The 25,053-nt window shown below is 37.1% G+C and overlaps 1 protein-coding gene across 1 annotated transcript in view; it reads right to left on the bottom strand.

The window, feature by feature from the left end:
- SNX25 (sorting nexin 25) overlaps window positions 1-21,672 on the bottom strand; it is a 130,082-nt gene extending 108,410 nt beyond the window's left edge. Inside the window, exons 1-4 of the mRNA XM_006834437.1 lie at window positions 21,594-21,672; window positions 12,340-12,556; window positions 5,431-5,603; window positions 328-514 (exon numbers count right to left, since the gene is read on the bottom strand). Coding sequence (XP_006834500.1) covers window positions 328-514; window positions 5,431-5,603; window positions 12,340-12,556; window positions 21,594-21,615 — 599 coding nt within the window. The 5' untranslated portion in view covers window positions 21,616-21,672. The remainder of the gene's footprint in view (window positions 1-327; window positions 515-5,430; window positions 5,604-12,339; window positions 12,557-21,593) is intronic.
- Between the last annotated feature and the right edge of the window lie 3,381 nt (window positions 21,673-25,053).

Raw genomic sequence — 25,053 nt, 5'->3', positions numbered from 1 at the left:
CAGCCCAATTCGTAACCACTACGTTACCAGAGCTCCTTAAGTACTTATTCTGAAACCTGGGTCTCTGCAGTTTCTATGAAATATGAAAGCCAACCCAATGTTCTCTACTATAATTTCAAAATATCACCTCCTTCAAGGGTGTCTCTAAGGTATGCAACTGAGCAGCCACTAACCAATTCCACTGCTGGAGGAGAAGCTGGTTCCATTTGGTTGTTATTCAATGATAAGGTTTATAGACTTTATTTCTGCTCATCTGACTACATGTTTTTTTAATCGAGGCAGTGGATGATAATAGTTACTGACGTGCTATAATTACACACCAAATACCTTAGTTGCTTCAAAAATTCAACATCAGAGTTGCTGTTAATAAGCTTGATGAATTCTTCATAAGAAGGAGCATAAGTGTAGGCTTTCTTGTGGTGTTCATTCATCTGTTCTCGGTATTCCAAGTGGGTAAGTAGCGTTTGGTTAATATAATCCGGATCACTCAGCAACTCCACTATTGGCTTCAAAACTGTGGAAAAGAGAAGGTCTTCTTTTAGGAAACTTTTTCCATATCATAAATGAAACTACCCACACAAAAGGTTGCTTAGTTCTCTGTGTATGCTATCAACTACTGCTACATTCAAGTGGTCATTTTAATAAATGACTTAAAATGAAGTGATCATGAGAAAAGAGTTATTTGACGCCCAAATTGCTAACAAATCTATCAAAGTTAATAATACTGATTTTTCTTGTTTGTTTCTTTTAAAAGGCTCCATATGTTTGGACCAGTTTAGTCTGCCAGATGTGGAAGTCAGACATTTTGCCAAATGGACAGAGCTGACTTCAGGGAAGAAGCTCTTAAAAAGTCAATGACACTATTAGACATTCATCCTACTAACTTAAAGTTTAAAAATTCCTCTTTTCTTGGTGCTTGATTATGTCAGTTAATAGGAACAGCTGGCCAATACTGGGATGATAAATAAGACAACGTATCTTATTAGATAAAATTATTAAACAGCCAATGTATCTCAAATGCAATCTTTATTAAGTGTTCTGAAATAAAAATTCTCTTTAGTAATTTTCTTTCATTTTTCTTTTCATAGTTGATCATTTCCATGAAAACAGTTAATTTTTAATAGTAATCACATTGTGGTATATTGGTATTGAGTCAGTTCCAACTCAAAGCAACCCTGTATACAACAAAAAGAAACACTGCCTTGTCCAGCACAATCCACACCACCACTGCTATGCTTGAAACCACTGTTGCAGCTACTAAATCAATTCACCTCATTGAGGGTCTCCTTTTTTTCATGACAACCTTCTCCAGGGACTGGTCCCTCCAGATGGCATTTCTAAAGTATGTGAAACAAACTCTCACTGTACTTCCTTCTAGAAAGCATTCTGGTTGCTTCTTCTAAGACAGATCTGTTCATTCATTTGGAGGTCCATGGTATAATCAACATTCTTTGCCAGCACCATAATTCATATGCATCAAGTATTCTTCATTCTTCCTTATTCATTGTTCAGCTTTTGCATATTTAAGAGGCAACTGAAAACACAATGACTTCCTTCAGGCGCACCATAGTGCCCAAGGTTACATCTTTGCTTTTTAGTATTTTAAAGAAGTTTCTTGCAGTGGATTTGCTCAATGCAATGCGTGTTTAATTTCTTGACTGATGCTTCCATGGGTGTTGACTGTGAATCCAAGTAAAATGAAATCCTTGACAACTTCAATATTTTCTCCATTTATCATGATGTAACTTATTGGCCCACTTGTTAAGTATTTTTGTTTTCATTGATTTTCATCAGTAACTGCCTCAAGTCCTCTTACTTTCAGTAAGCAAGGATGTGTCATCTGCATAATGCATATTGTTAATTAGTATTCCATAGTGTTAATTAGTCTTCCTCCAATCCTGAAGCCATGATTCTCTTCATACATTCCACCTTCTCAGATTATTTGCTCAGTATATAGATGGAATAAACTCACTGCTGACAACTGTATTCCACTCATAATGACCATATGAGACAAAATATAACTGTTCCTTAGGGTTTCTGAGACTTGTAAAGCTTTACAGGAACAAACAGCCTCATCTTCCTCCCACAGAGCAGCTGTTGGGTTTGAACCGCCAATCTTGTGGTTAGCAGCCCAACACTTAACCACTGTGTGACCAGGACTCCTTATAGACTGAATAATCTTAGTGAAAGGATACAACCCTGATGCACATCTTTTCTGATTTAAAACCATATTTAAAAGCAATATCCTCATGTTCTATTCTTGATCTATTTACAGGTTCCCAATGAGCACAATTAAGTGTCCTGGAATTCCCATTTTGTTATCAATAATTTTATCCATAAACTGTTACATCCAGACAGTTGAATACCTTGACACACTCAATAAAACACATACAAACATCTTACTGGTATTCTCAGATTGCCATCAAGAGTCACCTGACATCAACAGTGATTACACGCCTTGTTCTACATCCTCATCTGAATCCAGCTTGAATTTCGGGCAATTTTCTATTAATGTACTGCTGCCAACTATTTTTAATTATCTTTAGCAAAATTTTACTTATATGTGATAATAAAGATACTGTTTGATAATTTTCACATAGATAACCATTCTTTGGAATGAGCAAAAATATGGATATCTTCCACTTGGTTGGCTAGGTAGATCGTCTTCCAAATGTGTTGTCATTTGGGCACTGTCAGCACTGTATTCATTTGTTAAAACATCTAAATTGGTAACATGTCAATGCCTGGAGACATGTTTTTCACCAAAGATTTCAGTGCAGTTTAGACTTTATCCTTCAACACCACTGGTTTCTTTATCTACCTCCTGAAATGGATGAACATCAACAATTAGTTTTGGGTACAGTGACACTCTATAATTTCTTTCATCATCTTTGGATGTTTTCTACACTGTTCAATATTTTGTCTACAGAATTCTTCAAAGGCTTGAATTTTTTTCTTTTCAGTTTTTTCAGCTTGAGAAATGCTGAGCATGTTCTTCCCTTTTAGTTTTCCACTCATTCTTGGTCTTTGCACATTTCATTATAATACTGCACTTGGCCTTTTCTGTTTTATTATTATTATGAACTGAGTGATGGGCTAATGTCAAGATTATCAGTTTTACATTCAACAAATCATAAGCTTTGTTTCACGTGAATGACCACAACAACAGATGTCCTGCTTCCTTCTTATGGTTGTTGTTGATAAGTGCTGTTGAGTTGGTTCCAACCCATAGCGAACCTGTGTAAGGTTTCCTAGGAGAAGCTGGTGAGCTCAAACCACAGACCTTGTGGTTCAAATGACTTTGCAGTCCAGTGCATTAAACCACAGCGCCACACCAGGACTCTTCCCTCTGTGGTTACCAGTATAAAAATTCACTTGTCTTTTGCATTGACCCTGTGAAATCTTCAGCTCTTTCACATCATTTCTTCTGTTCACTTCATCTTCTCTACATTCTAGGTCAAGTTTCAGAGTCTCTTCCAACATCCATTTTGGTCTTCTCTTTCTTTCCTGTATTTTTCATGACTTTTGCTTTCTTCATGTACAATATCCTTGATGCCATCCAACAACTTGTCAGGTCTTTGGTTATTAGTGTTCAATGAGTCAAATCTGTTCTTGAAATGTTCTCTAAATTCGGGTGGGACACAATCCAGCTTGTATGTTGGCTCTAATGGACTTAACTTTTTTCTTCAGCTTCAACATAAACTTGCGTGTGAATAACTGATGGTATGTTGCACAGTTAGCTCCTGGTTTGGTTTGGTCATGATTGATAATATTGTCCCCACAAATGTAACCTATTTGATTTCTCTGTAAATTCCATCTAGCAATGTCCATATGTCTTATGTTATAGAAAAAAGGTGTTTGCAATAAATAAGTCACTGATTCTGCAGAATTCTATCATGCGATCTCTGAAGTAGTTTCTATCAGCAAGGCCATATTTTGCAACTATTGATCCTTCTTCATTTCCAATGTTTGCATTCCAATCACCAGTAATTATCCATGCTCCATGATTGAACGTTTGTTCAATTTCAGACTTCAGAAGTTAGTAAAAGTCTCAATTTCTTTATCTTTGTCATTGTTGGTTGTTGTTTACATTTGAGCAAGTCATATTAACTGGTCTTCTCTGTGTTGTAAGAGCTGTTGAATTGGTTCTGACTCAGTAGAGGATTTCTGAGGAGTGGTTGGAAGGTTTAAACCACTGACCATGCAGTTGGCAGTCCAGTGCTTGTCCTCCATCACCACACCAGGACTTCTTGTAGTCATATGGATATTATCTTGTCACTGGCAGCATTGTACTTCAAGATAGATCTGGAAATAATCTTTTTGACCATGAATTTGACACCATTTCTATTTAATATGGCATTCCCAGCATAGTAGAATGACTGTCCATTTCAAAATGGCAAATACTGATCCATTTCACTTCACTAATGCCTAGGATATCGATTTTCAGGCATTCCATTTCACTTAGATTTTCCAATGTCCCTTGATTCATACTTTGTACATTCTACATTCTTATTACTAATGGATATTTGAAGCTATTTCTTCTCATTTTGAGTCGTGCCACATCAGTCAATGAACATCTTGAAAGCAGCTCTTCCCCAGTGTCTTCCAATCTAAAGGGCTCAAATCCTAGCAGTATATTAAATATGGTGCTGTAGGATAAACCATGAACTACACTCCTTGGAAACCTTATGCAAGGTCACGATGAGTCAGAACTAATTCAACAGCACTCAACAACAACAACAGCTATATATAAGGTTTTCATTGGTTTCCTCCACTTGTCTATCAGTTTTTCATACTGTGGTGACTTGCATGTTGCTGTGATATTAGAAGCTATGCCACAGGTATTTCAAATATAAGCAGGGTCCATCCACGTTTCAGCAGAGCTTAAAGACTAAGGCAGATGAGGAAGAAGGGCTTGGAAATCTACTTCTGAAAAAGACTGGCCAGTGACAACCTTATTGTGGCACAGTTCCTTTTCACTTATCCAAAAATTCATAAAATTATACATAGGCATATCAATGAATCTTATAATAAAGGTATTTTTCGTAATATTGTATCAGAGTTTGAATATATAACTTTTGTTTCATTAATGCATGTATTATTGGCCTAGATAACTCTAAAGCTACCCCAGATGAACGCTCCCCTGTGGAGAACGTAGGACTAGTTTCCCTGTGTCAAAATATGCCACAGAATGAGCTGTGCGTACGACCATCTATTACACAAAAATTTCAAGCTTTGCATGTATGGGCAAATCATTCTCTTGATGTGACATTTAAACTTAAATTTTTGAAAAGACTTTCATTCTCACACGTCCCATAGTTTACAACACAGTCTGCATAGGTGTCATATAAAGTGTTATCTCATTAGTAATGAAGCATATTAGTTTGCAAAATTATCATTGCATTAGTAATATCAATTTTGTAAGTCTACCTTTTGTTGTGAGAATTTCTGCAAGCACTATACGTAAGCTGAGAGACTGGATATCCTTTGAGGGTAGGAGACAAAACACCAGAACCTGAGAACACGTTTGTAGGAATCTTACTTCATCATCTGAGCTCCTCAAGCACGCATGCAATACAAAAGGCCTTGGCTGTTCTTCATGTCTACAATAAATAAACAGATTAAAAGAGGAAGGAAAGAAATCTCTCAAAGCAATTCAAATGGATAAAGGAAAAGAGCTTACATTTCAATACATTTGCTTTAGTAACTGTGCCACCACCTCTGAAATATTATTAATTTTCTCAAACAGAATCATCTGAAAGCCTTATACTAGAATAAATGCAAATTTTATTTTACATAGAAACAAAAAAGTATTCAGTGGTTACCATGGGTGGGAAGGAGGGGGAAAAAGGGAGTATCCTTTGAGGAGTTCAAATCAAATGAGAACTACCTCAAGTAGCATCAACAGTTATGTAACTCCCAAATCATAGCAACAATACAGGAGGGTATTTCTTTAGCTAGATTATTTTTAAGTTTTCTAAATCGTTTCCTTAAACGTGATCTACAGATTTATAGTGACCGGTCCGTGACTGGATGCTATATAACTTGATGGCTACCTGCCTTCCAAGAGGCTCACAAGTATTTTCTAACCAGTCTTGCTAACCCTGGTCATGGGCTTCCCATTCCACTTCCAACCAGGGCCAATTATTTGGAGATCTGAATGAAGAGCAGTAAAGAACAGAACCTTCTATACCATCTTTTCTCATAGCATTATTACTATTATTGTGAAAATATACATACAGCATAAGCCAATTCAACAATTTCCACATGTGCAAATCAGTGACATTGACTACATTCTTCAAATTATACAACAATCTCACTATCCTTTTTCAAATCATTCCACCACTACTAAGGCAAATGCAATGCCCTTAGCAAAAATCCCCTCTTCCTCTGCCGCCACCTACCCCCCTTACCCACTCCTGGTAACCACTAGTAATTTTCATTTTCTATATATTTGCTTAAGGTGTGCATTGGCTATATGCAAAGCACTGAATGCAAACCACAAGGTCAGGAGAGTTTGAAGCCACCAGTCTCTCCATGGGAGAAATATGAGAATATCTGCTCCCACAAAGATGAACAGCCTTAGAAACCCTTCACAGGGTTGCTAAGAGTTGGAATCAGCTTGATAGCACTTAACCACAACCATAATATATTTGCTTATTTCATTAAAATGATATTATCCAGTATGTGTCCTTTTGTGACTGGATTATTTCACTCAGCATTATGTTTTCTAGATTCATCCATTTTGTGGCATGTTATTCTTCTTTATGTCTGAGTAGTATTACATTGTGTGCATATACCACATTTTGTTTAGTCATCGTCTGTTAAAGGACATTTTGGTTATTTCACCCTCTTGGCTACTGTGAACAGTGCTGCAATGAACATTGATGTACCTACCTGTCTATTTGGGTGGCTGCTTTCAGATCTCTAAAGTAAAACTGTTGGGTCACATGGTAGTTGCCATAGCATCTTAGTAACAATTTAAGAAAGGCTGAGAAGCTAATTTTTCTAATATTTCTTCCTGATAAGAGTTAAAATGCAAAGGATTCTTTGGTGATCAATACTGAGGGATACACTAAGCAGTTCGGGAGGAAGCACACTAGATACTAGAAAGGAAAAGAAACAAGGGAACATATACTGCTTTTGCACTAGAATTTGGAGATTAGTTCCTTAGATATGTACACAGAGAAGAAATGGGTCTTCTGTGTCCTATACATAGCTAGACAAGTTCAACCCTAATACACAAAGTCAACAATGAAAAAGATTTCACAACAAGCCTTACACATGCACTATTATATATTGCCTTTTAAAAAATAATTTCAATTATTTTAAATTCTAGCTATGTTGCCATTTAGAGTTAATATTTTAATGTAGTAAGATAGAGATGCTATTTCTTTGTCATATCAAGTACTATTAAAGGTAATATTTTACTAAAAATAAAAGTTAATATTTATCAGGGAAGGCTGGCTAAAGAAAATCCACTTTTGCTTTCAGCTTTTGGATCAGAGGAGGTGAGGAGGTGTATGTGCAACTTTCTTCAGTCATCCTGCATCTGAGTTCATCCGACACCAGCTGCCTTGGCCATGCTGCCCAAGTTCAACCCCAATGAGGTCAAAATTGTTTATCTGAGGTGTATTGGTGGTGAAGTCAAGACTTTATCTGTTCTAGCCTAAGATGAACCCCTCTGGGTTTGTCTCCAAAAAAGGTTGGTGGTGACATTGCGAAGGCAACTGATGACTGGAATGGGTTAAGGATTATGTGAAACTAATGGGTTTGTCTCCAAACAAGGTTGGTGATGACATTGCGAAGGCAACTGGTGACTGGAATGGGTTAAGGATTATGGTGAAACTAACTGTAACTAACTTCAGAAAAGATAGGCCCAAAATTGAGGTGGTGCCTTCTGCCTCTGCTCTGGTCATCAAAGCTGTTAAGAACTATCCAGAGACAGAAAGCAGCAGAAAAATATTAAGCACAGTGGAAATATCACTTTAGATGAGATTATTAGTATTGCCCATCAGATGCAACTCCGGTCTAAGAATTCTCTGGGATTATTAAAGAGATCCTGGGGACTACCCAGTCTGTGGGCTGCAACGTTGATGACCGCCACCCTCATGACATCACAGATGGCATCAACAGTGGTGCTGTGGAATGCCTTGCTAGTTAAGAAATACAAAAGAAAATATTCAAGAAAGGATCATTTCATAACCAAAAAGAAAAAAAAAAAGTCCACTTCTTTAAATAATATTAAAACTCCTCTCAAAATATACCAAGTCCCCTTTCTGTCCTATGTTGTTGTCAAGTACTGCAAAGTCGGTTCCAAGCAACCCTAGTTAGAATTTTCGAGGAGCAACTGGTGGGTTTGAACTGTTCACCATGTGGTTAGCTGTCTGGTGCCATAGAAGGTAGGTAATAAAAGGAACCTGTAGGCCAACCTGCCACAAGTATTTTAACCTCCTAAAACTGAGTTAAGGCGCTCTGGTAGCATAGTGGTTACGAATTGGGCTGTGAACCATAAGGTCAGCAGTGTGAAACTACCAGCTGTTCTACAAGAGAAAGATGTGGCTTTCTGCTCCCATATTTACAGCCTCAGAAACCCTGTACAGGGTCACTATAAGTCGGAACCGACTCCACGGCACATAACAACAACAAAGCTGAGTTAGGGTAACACTTTCCAAGTAAATCAAAGACCAGAGGTTGATTTATGGGAAATGGAAAGGTGAGTATTTCCTTGGAATCCCTGTGCTAATTATGAGCAAGATATCCAAAGACATTTTCTAGACAGTGAACATGGAGCCAATAAAGGATCACATGTCTTTTGACTACCAGGTGAACAGCTGTGTATCTAGCCTTCTGGTGGGTTGTAGGCTTAGTCACTGCAGCATCGTTCTTCTGTTTCTGTGCACCAAACATCTGTTTACTGCAATTCCTACTACCTACCTCTGGGACTCATGCCCTGAGAGAACAAAAGGCCACTTAACCTTTGTTAAGTTCCAACTAAGAGTTACCCTACACAGGGTTTCCAAGGTTGCAAATCTTTGTAAGAGCAGATAGTCTCATCTTTCTCCCACAGAGCAGCTTGTGGGCTCAAACCACTGACCTTGTGGTTAGCAGTCCAGGGCTTTTCCCACAGAGCCCCTGAGCTTTTCCCCATCCTTTGAATAATATTTCTTAGGCCTCACATCTATACCAAGCAAGAGTTATTGCCATCAGCAGCTGGTAAGTGAGAAAATGAAGGATCTGAATGTCTAAGTAAATAGTACAAAGTCACAGAGGATAGATATAGCTATCAAATTCTATTTAGTCTGACTCTCAAGTCCAGACTTCTTCAATTATATTATAATTAGAGATTACAACGATAAGAAGAAAAAAATTGCAGAAGAAGGGAAATACGTGAATAAAAACATTTTCTTTTTCTTCCTCTCAAATAGCATGCCGGTGGTTAATACAAAAAAGATGCAGAGATTTTCAAGAGACTATGAAATTAAAGACGCTACAGATTTAATAGTATAAAAACAATCATTTTGAGACTTCCCTGAAACAAGACAGATGGGACAAAGGAAGCAGAGGCATGAGTTAGATGTGATCTGGATTGGCTTAAAGCAGAACCAAATGATGGCCCTGAAAATAAATACAGGCTCACCGGAAAACCGCTTCAACAGAACTGCCTGACAGTTAACCAGAGGATGCATTACTTTTATTAAAGCAATTTGTTTTTCTATTGTCTGATATGGGTCAATTCAACTTGCAGCTGAAAATTCTGTACACCAAAGGCAATTTCTAGGCTGAGGGCACTGTCTACTTGGGCAAGGCAGATACCAAAATAGCCATCAATCCTAGCCTCACTCTATGCTAGTCTCATTGTGGCCTTTGTGTAAGATGATGTGCCATCAGACACTGGTTCTCCTCCAGGGCACAGTTATCTATATGCCAATGACCCACACTGGCACGTCTTCAAAGATCCATGATCCCAGAGAACAGTGGTACTTTTAAAATTATTATTATTAATTATCATCAACTATATCATTGAGGCATAGCCTAGCTATCAGTAAAATAAACTACCCATGACATAAGAAAATTGGAAGACCAAAGAGAAAGAGCTTCTAACACGGAATTAGCTCTGTTTCCATTATTTTGATGCTTTATCTATAAATACTATATTATATATACATGCAACAATTTCAGAGAGGTAGGTTTCTCATAAAAACTGTATTTTCATATCAAAATTAGATTATCATAGAAAGACTACATTTCTCTGACCAAGTGCCTAAATCTATAGGTCATCAACCTGGAATATGGCACTGAAGTAAAATACTGTCCTTGATTGGACCATAATTTAAAACCTGACTTTAAAATGAGCCAATAAATGAAGTCAAATAAGTCTTTGACAAAGTCTATCAGAGGCAGAGCCATGGAACACGTTATATAATGATATCACAGCAGCTTACTGATTGATGAACTTTCCAAAAGGCGAGGCTAAAGATTTAGAGACTGTAGGAAGGTAAGCCAGAAGTTCTATTTTTCTCACTTTCCTAATTCATACATAAACACCTGTTTTCAAAGGGTACAGGGAATCCTCACAGTTGCCAAGACTCTGTCAGGGAGTCTGTAAAGTCAAAACTATATTCATAGCAACAGGAAAATGTCACTTGTCTTTTTCATTCTCATTCTCACAAGCATAGAGTGACATTTTCCAGAAGCTATATGACCTGTAATGATATCACTGTACTGGTGGATAACTGAAAGAATACCGTATAACTGTACTTCAAACCTTTCATAGTTTTAATTTCTAATGAATGCACTAAATATCAATATAATAAGTGGTAAGCAGATAAATGTTTAACCACTGGATCTCCAAGCTGGGGTCGGGGGGAAGCATCTGTAAATTCTGTGACATAAATACTCTCATCATTGCAATTTCAAGCTACCAAGGTATTATCATTGAACTCAGGGTGTGGAAGAGATGTAACAATCAGCCAGTGCAAGCTAGATTCAGAACATCAACAGATACAGCTCACATAAACAAAAGTTAATGATGTTCTCAATAATTTAAGGTAGTAGAGGGACCCTGAGATAAAACAGTTCAAAAACTGCTGCTCTACAGTGATGTTTTACAAACCATGTGCTATATGACCCTCAAGGAACAAAATCAATCTAGTTGGTCTCAAAATAACATTTTAAAAAATCATAAATTTGATTTTTTTTTTAATTATCAAAATTATTACAGGTAGTATAAGAGTACTGTTTCATGAAACTGAGCACCGCCCTATCTCCTCCCCACTCCCCAGAACACTTTATAAAACCCTGATCGACCAGGGCAATAAAATGGAAGAAGTGGGCATTCAATGACTCTAAATTTTGACCTCATAATCCTGACCTAAGTAGGTATCAGGCGAGAAGTCAATTCATGGGTAGAGGCAGTATAACAAAGTGAAGATCAGCTGCACACTTGGCAACCAGGTCCCACTGTAAGAGCAGAATAGGTAGAAGAGAAAATGGATTACAACCCGCCAATTAAGAACGTCCATGCTTACTCATCTTTCCCTCATCTCTGAAAGTAGAGGCATACTAGTATTAGTGAAAAATAAGACACATTAATGGGAGACAGTCCTAGCCTAATTCAACTGAGTCCAAACCCAAACTTCACAATATTGGGAAAAGTATATTCTTTTCCATAAGACTATTTTTTACGCACAAGTTGAAAGTGCTACAATTCACCATCTTTGCATGTATACAAGAATAAGACATATGTTTGAGGCCCTATCAGCAAACCTAAGAAAGTGAGAGCTTTCTATAGCAGAAATAGCCTTGAAGTCTTCTTCCATAGGCAGATTCACCTAATAGCTACACACAGCCCCTTTCAAAAAATGTAAGGATGGTTAAGATGCCTGAATATTAGTTATTTTCACACTGAAAAATTTTCTCTAATTATAGCCTACAAGCTTCAGTATCAGATTTTTTAAAAAAATCAATTTTCAAGTTACTGTCACACAACAGATCTAATATAGGACTCACACACACACAAAAAAGAACTATATTTAAATATTTCTAAAATTGTTGACTGACTGACACTGTTCACAGAATAAAATACTGTAGTTAAAAATTTCTATTCCTAAGCACTTTCTAGGTTCTTACAAACTAAATGTCTATAAAGTGATTTTCTATAAGAAATTTATAAATCTACCCCTAATGTCATAACACTATAATCATCCCTCCTCAATATCTCTTTATATATCCAAGACAAGTGCCAAGCAAGAGGCATACCTGTCTTGATTTTAACCCCTTATTTAATAATAAGAAAATTATTTTAAGGGGGAAAAATTGTCAAATTATAACAATTACCTGACATTAGCAGCTTTCAGGTCACAGAAATGAGTGAGTAAAGTTCTCACAACATCATTGCAGGCAAGTTTAACCATATCCACATGACTTAGTCTGTAGCGCAGCTGTCTGGCAATTTCCCAAAAGTCTTCGGAGAGCAGATGGTATAGCTGTCCTTCATCTCTGCTGAGGTTCCCATACCAGGAAAGAATGTAATCTCGGTAACCATAGTCGAACACTACCAGAAATGAACAAAGCAGTAAGTGAAATACACATGAAAGAAGCTAACTCAAGACAACTTTTATACTGGAAATTGGCAACCTCCCAATTGACCTCCTATTTAACACTCTCTTATGAATCGGGCTGCGAACCGCAAGGTCAGCAGTTCGAAACTACCAGCTGTTCCGTGGGAGAAAGATGAGGCTTTCTGCTCCTGTAAAGATTTACAGCCTCGGAAACCCTGTACAGGGTCGCTATGAGTCGGAACTGACTCCACGGCACATAACAACAACAACAACAAAGCATAAAGAGAGTAGAAAACAGAACTCAAGAAAAGTAATCTTTCCTTCTAAGATCTTTTAAAATTGAAGATTTTCACCTAACTAGAATGCTTGAAGGATGATGACTTCGTGTTCTGAATTGTCTTGAAGAGTACAATTTTTTTTAAAAGCGTATTTTGGCTCCAAACTAACTGGATTTTTGGATAAAATAATCGACCATCTGACAAGAGTGACAACACACCACAGAATGTGCCAGTTAGCAGTTTTTTGTCTCTCAGTTCCAAATCATCCTTCTCTGCCTGCCTTATGATACTCACCCTGTAAGCATTTGCTCTTTGACAGCTTGTACATTAGTTTTGTCCAGAAAGGATGTTGATGGGACATACTAAAAAAGAGAGAGAAGTCTCCTTTTGGTTCCTATCTGGAATTTACAGCATGCAAACCAGTAACAATGCTAGCAAGTTCCAACAGCACCTATAGGGAAGTGTCCCAGAAAACTCTGCAATCACCATTTGGGTGCATCCCCTCCAATCCAGCCTGAATTCTCAATACATGAATTTAATATCCAGTTGGCTATGGCTACCCACTTTGAGGTGAGGCCAGGATCTCAGTCCTAGAGTAAGAAAAAGAGGCCCCTATTCCAAATTTACTCCTCCTAATGTGTTCTTCCCACCACTCATCAGTCAGTTTGTTGTACTGTGTTGCCTTGTATATTGCTGCTGAAAGTTATGCCACCAGTATTTTAAATACCAGAGGGTCTTGTTTTGAATGTTGGTATTGAGCCACTGGTGGAACCTACTCATATGTACATTCAGTTGGAAGTTCAAGAAAATTAAAACAAGTCCACAAGAGGAAAAATATGACCATGACTATATCCCAACTGAATTTACAAACCATCTCAAGACTGCTAATAGACACTAGTGACTATTAGACAAGCAGAGATATGGGATACTATTAAGAATATCACAAAGGAAGAAAGCAAAAGGACAACAGAAACACAGGAAAGAAAGAAAATACCAAAATTCAGTCTAGTCAGACAAGACTCTGAAATTTATTCTTAAGTGTAGAGAAGCTAAAGCAACTGGAGGAAATAAGAAAGTAAAACAGCTGAATAGAAAATTTCAAAGGACAGCTAGAAAAGACAAGGTGAAATATATTATAATGAAATGTACTGGAGTTAGAAAACCAAAAGGGAAGAAACACAGTGTTTATCAAGTTGAAAGGAAAAAATTCAAGCCTTGACTTTTAATATTGTAGGATTTCTATAGCCAATATTCTGGTGCTGATAGTGTTCCACTCTTATTTTCAGTGACTGAATATTCGGATTGTCCATCTCTCCTTCTTCCTAGTCTGTCTTCATCTGGAAGCTCAGCTGAAACCTGTGCACTGTGGGTAACCCTGTTGGTATTTAAAATACCCATGGCATGGCTTCCAGAATCACAGTAACACACAAGCCACGGCAGTCCAACAACTGACGGACGAGTGGTGGGATGATTACTGGCAATAGGAATGCAAAGTTTGAAAACAAAGAGGAAGGATCAGTAGGTGGAAAATATGGTCTTGGTGATAGAAATGATGCTGTATATCACATGACAGAATTCTGCAAAACCAATGATTTGTTCATTTCAAACATCTTTTTTGAACATCATAAGGGAATGACTGTACACATGGACCTCACCCTATGGAATATATGAAAATCAAATTAACTACATCTGTGGAAAGAGACAGTGGAAAAGCTCCACAAAACCAGTCAAAATAAGGCCAAGGGCAGACTGTGGCGCAGACCATCAATTGTTCCTATGCAAATTCAGGCTGAAACTGAAGAAAATTAAAACAAGTCCACAAGAGTCTAAATATGACTTTGAACATACCCTACCTGATTTCAGAGATCATCTCAAGAACAGATTTGATGCATTACACACTAAAGACCAAAGATCACAGAATTGTGGGATGACATCAAGAACATCATACAGGAAGAAAGCAAAAAGTCAGTAAGACAAGAAAGAAGGAAAAGACGAAAATGGATGTCAAATGAGACTCTAAAACTTGCTTTTCAGTGTAGAGATGTTAAAGCACATGGAAGAAATGAAGAAGTAAAAGAGCTGAATAGAGAATTTCAAAAGGCAGCTCGAGAAGACAAAGACATGTGCAAATACCTGGAGTTGGAAAACCAAAAGGGAAATCCACACTCAGCATTCATCAAGCTGAGGGAACTGAAGAAAAAATTCAAGCCTCATCTTGCAATATTGAAGGACTCTATGGGCAAAACAATGAATGATGCAGAAAGCACTCAAAGAAGATGGAAGGTATACACAGAGTCACTAAACCAGAAAGAGATGGTTGATGTTCCACCATTTGAAGAGGTAGCATATAATCAAGAGCCAATGATACTGAAAGAAGCCCAAGGTGCATTGACGGCAATGGCAAAGAACAGGGCTCCAGGGACTGATAAAATACAAACTGAAATCTGTCAACAAATTGATACAGCACTGGTGGCATCCACTCATCTATGCCAAGATATTTGGATGATAGCCATCTGACCATTCCAAAGAGAGGTGACCCAACAGAATGCGGAAATCATTTGTGCCCATTCCAAAGAGAGGTGACCCAACAGAATGCGGAAATCATCGAACTAATCTCATTAATATCCCGGGTAAGCAAAATTTTGCTAAACATAGTTCCAAAACAGCTGCAACCATACATTGACAGAGAACTTCCAGAGGTTCAAGCCAGATTCAGATGATGACGTGGAATGAGGGATATCACTGCTGACATCAGATAGATCTTGGCTGAAAGAAGAGAATATCAGAAAGATGTTTACCAGTGCATTGTTGACTATGCAAAGGCTTTCAATTGTGGATCATGACAAGCTATGGACAACACTGCAGAGAATGAGTATTCCAGAACATTAAATTGTGCTCATGAGGAACCTGTACATAGACCAAGAAGCAGTTGTTTAAACAGAACAAGGAACACCAAATGGTTTTAAATTAGGAAAGGTGTGAGCCAGGGTTGTATTCTTTTACCGTGCTTATTCAATCTGTATTTCAGCAAACAACAACAGCAACAACTATAAGCAAAATAATGAATGATACAGGAAGCATCAAAAGAGGATGGAAAGAATACACAAGAATCACTGTTCTAAAAAGAACTGATCAATGTTCAATCTTTTTAAAAGGTAGCATATGTTACTGAAGGAAGATGGTACAGAACAGATGGTACTGAAAGAAAAAGTCAGAGCTGCAGTGAAAGCACTGATGAAAACCAGGCTCCAGGAATTGACAGAATGCAAATGGAAATGTTTCCACAAACTGATGCAGCATGAAGTGCTCACTCGTCTATGCCAAGACATTTCTAAGACAGCTATGTGGCTAACTGATTGAAAGAGATTCACATTTGTTCTCATTCCTAAGAAAGGTGACCCAACAGGATGTAAAAATCATTTAGCAGTATCATTAATATCACCTGCAAGTAAATGTTTACTTACTTTTTGAATTAAGTTAATTAAAAAATGGCTGCAACATTATATCCTATCAGCAGGGAGGTGACAGAAATCAAAGCTGGATTCAAAAGAGAATGTGGAATGTGGGATATAATTACTGATGTCAGATAGATCCTAGCTGAAAGCAGAGAATACCAGAATACCTGTGCTTCAGTGGCTATGCAAAGGTATTCGACTGTGTGGATCACAACAAACTACATGTTTTCATTTGCTCATGAAAACCTGTACATAGACTAAGAGGAATGCTTTCAAACAGAACAAGGGGATACTGAATGGTTTACATTAAGGGAAGGTCTGCAACGAGTGTTGTATCCTTTCACCATACTTTTTCAATCTGTATGCTGAAGAAATAATGTGAGAAGCTTGATTTTGTGTAGAAGAATATGACATCAGTATTGGGTTCATTAGCAACCTGTGATATGCAGATGATACACGTTGCTTGCTGGAAGCAAAGAAGACATGAAGCACTTACTGATGAAGATCAAACACTACATACAGCCTTAGTGTGGATTACAACTCAATGTAAAGAGAAAAAAAAAAAATACAACTGGACTAATAAATAACATCATGATAAATGGAGAGAAGATTAAAATTGTGAAAGATTTCATTTTGCTTGGATCCACAATCAAAGCTCATGGAAGCAGCAGTCAAGAAATCAAATGATTTATTACACTGGGCAAATCTTCTGCAAAATACTTATTTATTAAGATGCTAAAGAGCAAAGATGTCATTTTGAGAACATGTGGCTGACACAAGCATTGGTATTTTCAACTGACTCATATGCTTGTGAAAACTAGACAATGAATAAGAAAGACTAGAGAATAACTGATGCATTTGAATTATGGTGTTAGTAAAGAACACTGAAAATACCACAGATCATATTTGTCTTGGAAGAAGCACAACTAGAATACTCCTTAGAAGCGAGGATGGCAAGACTTTGCCTTATGTACTTTGGACATGATATCAGCAGGGACCAGACCCGGGAAAAGGACACCGTACTTGATAAAACAGAAGTCACTGAAAAAGAAGAAGGCCCTCCCAACAAGATGGACTGACCCAATGACTGCAACAATAGTCTCAAACATAACAATTGTGAGGATGATGCAGGACCAGGAAGTGTTTCGCACTGTTGGGCACAGGATTCTGAGAGTCTGAGTTGACTTAAAGACACCTAACTAAAACAACAGTTCACTAAGGAGAAAACAGATAACGTTTCTAATCCAGATGGAAGAAATTAACACCAAAAAAACCCACAAAATGGACCAATCCAATAATCTCACTTTTGGCAACAAACAAACAGATCATAGTTCCTACACAATAATTTAGTTTGATCTCCTAAGGAAATTGATGCCAAATGAAGTGAAATAACTAGTTCAAAATTAAATAGGTGACAAAGCCAAGTCTCCTGTTTGCCAGTCAAATATTTTTTCTATTCAGCACATTTTTGCAAATAAACCTGCAGCTCAAATGTTTGGAAATAGAAGCATTTTTGCTTTTTGTTAAAATTTAATTTCAATTTCAATTTTAATTTTAGCTTATAACAGGTAGGAAATTTAAGAGCAATCATATAAGATCTTGTTAGTCTTAAAGGCCATGGAATCAGTTCTGACTCTTAGTGACCCAGTATAGGGTTTCCTAGGCTGTAAATCTTGCAGGGACAAAAGGCCTCATCTTTCTCCTGAATCAGAGATCTTCATGTCTTTAAAATAACATATTGCACAAGCTAAAAGCTTAAGATGCATTTACCTCCAAAATGTCCCAATACATTTGTTAACTACTCTGCATATATTAATAAAACCCTAATGCTAATGAGTCAACTCCAAGTCATAGTGACCCTATAAAGTAGAACTTCCCCATAGGTTTCCTATGCTTGTAAATCTTTATAGAAGCAGACTGTCACATCTTTCTCTTTTAGAGAAGCTGGTGGGTTTGAACTGCTTCAGTATTTTATCACAGTACAACCAGGCTTTCTTCATGTTATTTCATACAGCTCTATATACTCTTAGGACAATAGCTTCCATTAGGAACTGATAAAAATGAATACCCATATAAATCTGTTCTCATTAATAGAGACAGGGTTAATCACGGGCATATCTTCTATTATCAACATCCCTTTTCAAGCTAAGTATCACAGAAATATATTCATAAAAGTATGTATAATCTAAGTATAAAAGTATAAAAAAGTCTTGATCCTAAATATGTATTATATAACTGCATAAGCTCATTTATATAGGTACACATGCAACAATATGTTTTTAAATATTACACTATAGGTCAACTTAACAAGACAGAAAAATAATGAAATTATTTTATGGTCTTTATTAAGAAAAAAACCCAGAAAGAACCCTAGTGATGCAGTAGTTAAGTGCTCAGCTGCTAAACAGAAGGTCAGCAGTTCCAACTCACCAGCCACTCTGCAGAAGAGAGATGTGGCAATCAGCATCCGTAGAGATTTGCTGTTGTTGTTAAGTGTCATCAAGTTGGTTACAACTCAGAATAACTCTGTATTGGGTTTCTGAGAAACAACTGGTAGGTTTGAATCACTGAACAACCAGTTGGCAGTCCAGTGCTTATCCTACAGTGCTGTCTTGGAAACCCTATGGGGCAGCTCTACTCTACACTACAGGGTCATTATGAATCACAATCTGCTGGATTGCACTGGATTTATTCAGAAATAAAATAATTATTAAGGAAGAATAAATGAACATAATTAACTACAGTAAGAAATGAAGCCACATTATCTGTTAACCACAAGATCAGCAGTTCAAATCTACCAGCATCTCCGCAAGAGAAAAAGATAAGGCTTTCTATTCCAGTAAAAATTTACAACCTCAGAAACCCTATACACTATGAGTCGGAATCCACTCCACAGCACACCACCACCACCACCACCATCTTCACTGCCAGGAACAAGTCGTTCTTTTAAAGCGTAACGAAAGGCAACAAAAATTCAGGGGCAGTTATTCCTCAAATCTATTTTCTAGGGCTATTCTCAAAGGAATCAATAGGTAAAGGAGAACCACCAAAGATTTAAAAGAATGAAATAACTTGATTGGAACTTCAGTTTTTGGTAGATTAACGTGAAAAGATGTTAAGAAATTGAAGAAAAACTTGATATTCAGAGACACTTATAAGGCTCCCATGTTAGTCCAGAGTATGTGATATTATGTAATCTCCAACTCTAAATTTTCAGAACAAGGAAACTCAAGCTAAACAAACAGTATAAGCAAAGAGAGAACAGAGCCATTTTTTTCACCCCAGCCTTTCCTAAGAAAAATTCAAAGATACATTCAACTCTGTCTCATAAATATCCATGGCCTATCCAGATAGCTTCTTCTTGTTGTTGTTTTTAGGTGCCATCGAGTTGGTACTGACTTATAGCGACCCTATGCACAACAGAACAAAACACTGCCCAATCCTGGGCCTACCTCACAATTGTTGCCACGCCTGAGCCCACTCATGCTGCCACTTTGCCAATCCATCTCACTGGGGGTCTTCCTCTTTTTCTCTGACCTTCCACCTTACCAAACATAATATCCTTCTCCAGGGACTGGTCCCTCCTGACAATATGTATGAAGTAGGAGAGATGAAGTTTGGCCAAGGAGCACTCTAGCTGCACTTCTTCCAACACAGATCTGTTGGTTCTTTTGGCAGCCCACGGCACTTTCAATATTCTCCTCCACCACCATAACTCAAAAGCATCAATTCTTCTACAGTCTTCCTCATTCACTGTCCAACTTTCAGATGCATATGAGGTTACTGAACACAGATAGCTTAGAAGGCAGAAATAGTCCTCATTCAACCAGGCTCTTGTTGTTAAGTGCTGTTAAAATGATTCTGACTCATAGTGACCCTGTATAGGGGTTTCTGAGTTTTTAAATCTTTGCAGGAGCAGAAAGTTCCATCTTTCTTCTGCAGAGTGGCTGGTGAGCTCAAACCATGCACCTTGTGGTTCACAGTCTAGTGCTTATCACATGGAGCTACTGTGCTCCCTCAACCAGGAACAGTACAGCAAAAATTCCACTATTCACTTAGATGGTTTTTATGGTTTGCAAAGCTTTTAAATGCAATTAAGAATTTCTATCTCTGTATGGAACCCAAGTTACTGGCTAGGAAGATATGAGGTTATTAGTTTGTGTCATTAACTGGTCTGTTAATTCATTCATCAGAAAGAATTGTATGAATCACATGCCACCAGGTAAAGTGAGCACAAAAGGGCAGGAGAAGTGACAGTCTTTCAGGTACACGGCAGGCTTCCTCTGTGTCCGCATCTACTCACTGGACACTCTGACATCCTTTAGAATTGGTCACAGATTGAATCTAATAGAGTTTGACCACATTAGGTTCCCATATCTAGGGCACGTTCCAAAGAAGATCAAATTCCGTACCTGTTGGCCTTGCAGTATGTCTTCTGTTATCATTAGTGTTTTCAAATTGTGGTCTTTTGCATAGCCTGAACTACTTGTGAAAATAGACATTTACCGCTTAAATTCAGACAAGTATTAAGAGTCAATTGAAACTAAAAGAAATGTGTTCACTTTTGAAATAAATGTAAATGCAACATTAGCTACACCTTTTAAAAACCACTATAAAAAGTAATGAAAGTACGAATATTTCCCAGAAATTCAGAAATTATTTTATAAAGTACTGAAGTCAGTATCTGCAATGTTTTTAAATGGATAAGATTTTATAAAGAATCATTTTCAAATCAAGAATTTACAATTTAATACCCAGGACACTATTGAGCAAATAGTGAATACTCAATATTAGATCTAATGAGATCTGAGTGCATTTAGTGGTTAAAATGTCACAATTAGGAACTCTGTGGAAAAATATTATCCTTAATTCTTCTTTATAATTGACTACTATCCCTTAATTTGGTTGATTTGATTTGATTGTCCATGAGTGAGCCTGAGCACATGAATCCCAATCCCTCTTAGGTTATACCCAAAAGAAAACAAAAATCATTCCTGATAGCTATCTTAGGAAACAGAGAACAGATCCTTGCTTCATACGGTGAAATTAGTTCCACATGCCTGTCTAGCTTCACGTTATCAGAAATATCTACTCAATAAATGTGTGATTATCTGCTATTCAACCAAAACATGGAGACTGATCTATTTAGTCATCAAGTATAAACACATGAAGAAAAAAACTCCTAATACTATATGGAGACAAGAAGATTAAACAAACCTGCTAGAGATTATTATTGCACGTTCAGAACACACAGCATTGCTTTATACAATATTGATATGCTATCACTGAATCCTTACCTTCTTTCAGAGCTTTATCCATGTTATGAGAAATGACTACCCTTCTAGACTGAACTGACTCGTTTGAATTTCCATAAGCAGGACTCTGAAATGTAAGAGAAACAAACAATTTCTAAATAAATGAATCATTCATTGAAATAAAACCAAAGGTATAAAATACTATCTAAAGCATTAAGACAATGCTTGACAGATTGTAAAGTTGTCCTGGAAAAGTAAATAATGCTTAAGATTAAGAATTAAGAGAGGATTTCCCTACCAGATATCAAACAGTATGCCTGAGTAGTAACAAATCAAGAGAACAGTTTTCAAGTGTTGAGTTAGTGACCTTGTATACGGTTTCCAAGGAGTGGATGGCAGATGCAAATCCCTGACCTTCCAGCTAGCAGTCCAGTACTTATCCTACAGTACCACACCAGGATTCCAGTAGACAACATATAAACAGATGCACAAATATATAGGAATTAAGATCACAAAGAATTTTAAATTAATGAGGAAAACACAGACATTTAATAAAGAACATTGGGGTAATTTAATATTCATGTAGGAATATTACCTCACCCTTTACAAAAAAGTAACTACAAATTGATAAAAGAGCTAACATATTATTTTGACTAAAATAGTATTAGGAGGAAAGCTGTTCATTATCTTGGGATGATGAGTGCCTTCCTAAAATATGACAAAATCTCGAAGTTACAAACAAAACATTTTTTTAAACTTGTAACTATTTGAAATGGAAAACTGTATGACAAACATGATAAACAAAATATAAATGACAAACTAGGAGACATTCATTATCTGCAACATACTAAGCAATGTTTTAATATTTTAAAAGGTCCTAAAAGTGACTAGGCTTTGCCGCTTTCACCGCTATGGCCCAGGTTCGATTCCCAGTCAAAGAAGCTCATTTATGGAGTCCTGGTGTGCTGCTGTATAATAAGTGCTCCACCAAAAGATCGGTTTGAACCACAAGGTCGGTGGTTCAAACTCACCAGCCGCTCCATGGAAACTCTATAGGGTCACTATGAGTCGAAACCAACTCAACGGCACTTAACAGCAACAAGAAAAAGTAAGTCTAAGCAAAAAAAAGTTGAAAAGGCAAATCATAAGATAAAAAAATGACCAATAAGTATAACTTTTAAAATACAACCCCATTTTTAATTACAGGAATATAATTTAAAACAATACAATAGTTCAGATAGCCAAAGGATATAAGAACTCATGATATCTAATATTAGCAAAGATACAGGAAAATGTCGTTTTCATATACTACTTGGGGGAAGGACATCTATTTCTATAGACTTTCAGGAGGTAACTTATATAAATGTTGAAGAAAGCATCACAAATTATTTTGTTGTGTAGTGCCGTCGACTTGGCTCAGACTCATAGCGACCTTCTGAGCAGCTGGTGGATTTGAACCAATGGCTTTGCAGTTCAAACCAACCTTGCAGGTCAGTGTTTACCGTACAGTGCCACACCAGGACTACAGAAGTCCATATTTAATAAACTGTCTATATAAGAAAAAGAAAGTAAACAAGTGTCCAGACAATGTTATCTTTTATTATTTATATCTAACATCATTGTCTAAAGTTTCTGTTAAAATTATAAATTTGAATATAATTTTGAAAAAGAAAAAATATAACTCAACCATATATATTTAAATTCTAAGTCTATTCTTTGATTCAGTGATTTCACTTATATATATATGTATCAAATAGCTATACATATGCAAAACATATACACAACAAATCTCATTGTCATATTAATTATAATCAATTACAGTAGTGGTGGTTATGTGCCATAGACTCCGTTCCAACTCATAGCGACCCTGTATAGGGTTTCCGAGGCTGTAAATCTTTACATAGCAGAAAGCCTCATCTTTCTCCCGCGGAACACCTGGTAGATTTGAACTGCTGACCCTGAGGTACGTATCCCGATTCGTAACCACTACACTACAAGAGTATATTATTTATAAGGTGTCCTGGTGTGGCACTGCAGGTTAATTCACTGGACTACAAGGTCAGTTTGAACCACAAGGTCAGCTCAAGTCAGTAGCCAGTCCTGGAAACCCTATACAGGGTCACTGTGAGTTGAAAGTGACTAGATGGTTTCACTTAATAACATGATTTATAAAACTAGAAATAACCCAAATGTATATCAATAATAGCTCTGGTAGTGTAGTGGTTACGAATCAGGCTGCTAATCTCAGGGTCAGCAGTTCAAAATTAACAGCTGTTCCACAGGAGAAAGAGGAGGCTTTCTGCTCCCGTAAAGATTTATAGCCTTGGAAACCCTGTACAGGGTCGCTATGAGTCAGAACCAACTCCACAGCATGTAACCACCACCACCACCACATCAATAGTAAACAAATGATGACACATTTATGCTTTAAAATACAATGCAGTCATTAAAAACCATGAGTTAGAATTATATTTATTTTCATGGAGAGCTTTCCATGATGGGAAAATATTTGGAAATACATACCAAACTATTAAAAGTGATTTACTCTAGGCTGGAGCAAAGAAGTAAAAATTTTGTTTCATTCTACAAGATAATGTTTGGCAAAAATTAGTAAATAAATAAGAGAAAGAATATGTAGAAAATTTAAATCTCACTATCTGAGTAGTAAAATACATTAGAGAAGTTTCTTTTTTTAATTGATCACATACCAATGAGATCAAAATATGTATAATGGAATTGGGGCCTTTGTTATTGATTTTAGAGAAAAAAATGAAACTGAATAATGTTCACAAATTCTAGAGCACTTTATTGTTGTTGTGAAGTGCCGTCAAGTCAGCGTAGATCCATAGCGACCCTGTATAGGGTTTCCAAGGAGCAGCTGGTGAGCTTGAACTGCCGACCTTGCAGTTCAAACGGCTTTGACGTCTGGCGCATTAACCCACAGCGCCACACCAGGACTCCAGAGCATTTTATTAGGCATGTTAAAATTACGAGAGCTTCACTAGTATTACTTCATCACAAAATGATACTTCCTATCACCCTCATCCAACAAGTACTAGGAAAGCATTGTTCTCAGGCTGGCCACACCTGCACAGCTGCAGTCAATCCCTATGGCCCTGGACCACCCAACTGAGAGTGAAGAATTTCTAATCCTTGGCTTAATTTCATGCTATCCAAGTGCGAATTTCATTGCTTCATTGTCATTATTAAAAACAGGCAAACTAAGTCACAGAATTAAGTTTCTTTTTCAAAAAACTTTAAAAATAATTATATACAGAAAAAGCTATTTAATAAATAAAAGAAAAAAAAATACACTCAACTGTTTAAAATCATTTCCTAGCCTCTGGGTAGCTCCCCATAAAATTAAAAGGTCAGTACTGGTATGGCGCTATACGATAAGTACAGGACTGCTAACTGCAAGGTTGGCAGTTCAAATCCACTAGCGGCTCCTTAGAAGCCCATTAGGAGTTGAAACTAACTTGATGGCACTTAACAAATTAAC

The sequence above is a fragment of the Chrysochloris asiatica genome, unplaced genomic scaffold (genome assembly GCF_000296735.1).
Source record: "Chrysochloris asiatica unplaced genomic scaffold, ChrAsi1.0 scaffold00011, whole genome shotgun sequence".
In the NCBI taxonomy this organism is placed as follows: domain Eukaryota; kingdom Metazoa; phylum Chordata; class Mammalia; order Afrosoricida; family Chrysochloridae; genus Chrysochloris; species Chrysochloris asiatica.
Note: the sequence above shows the minus strand (reverse complement) of the source record. Positions and strands in the feature narration are given on the sequence as shown.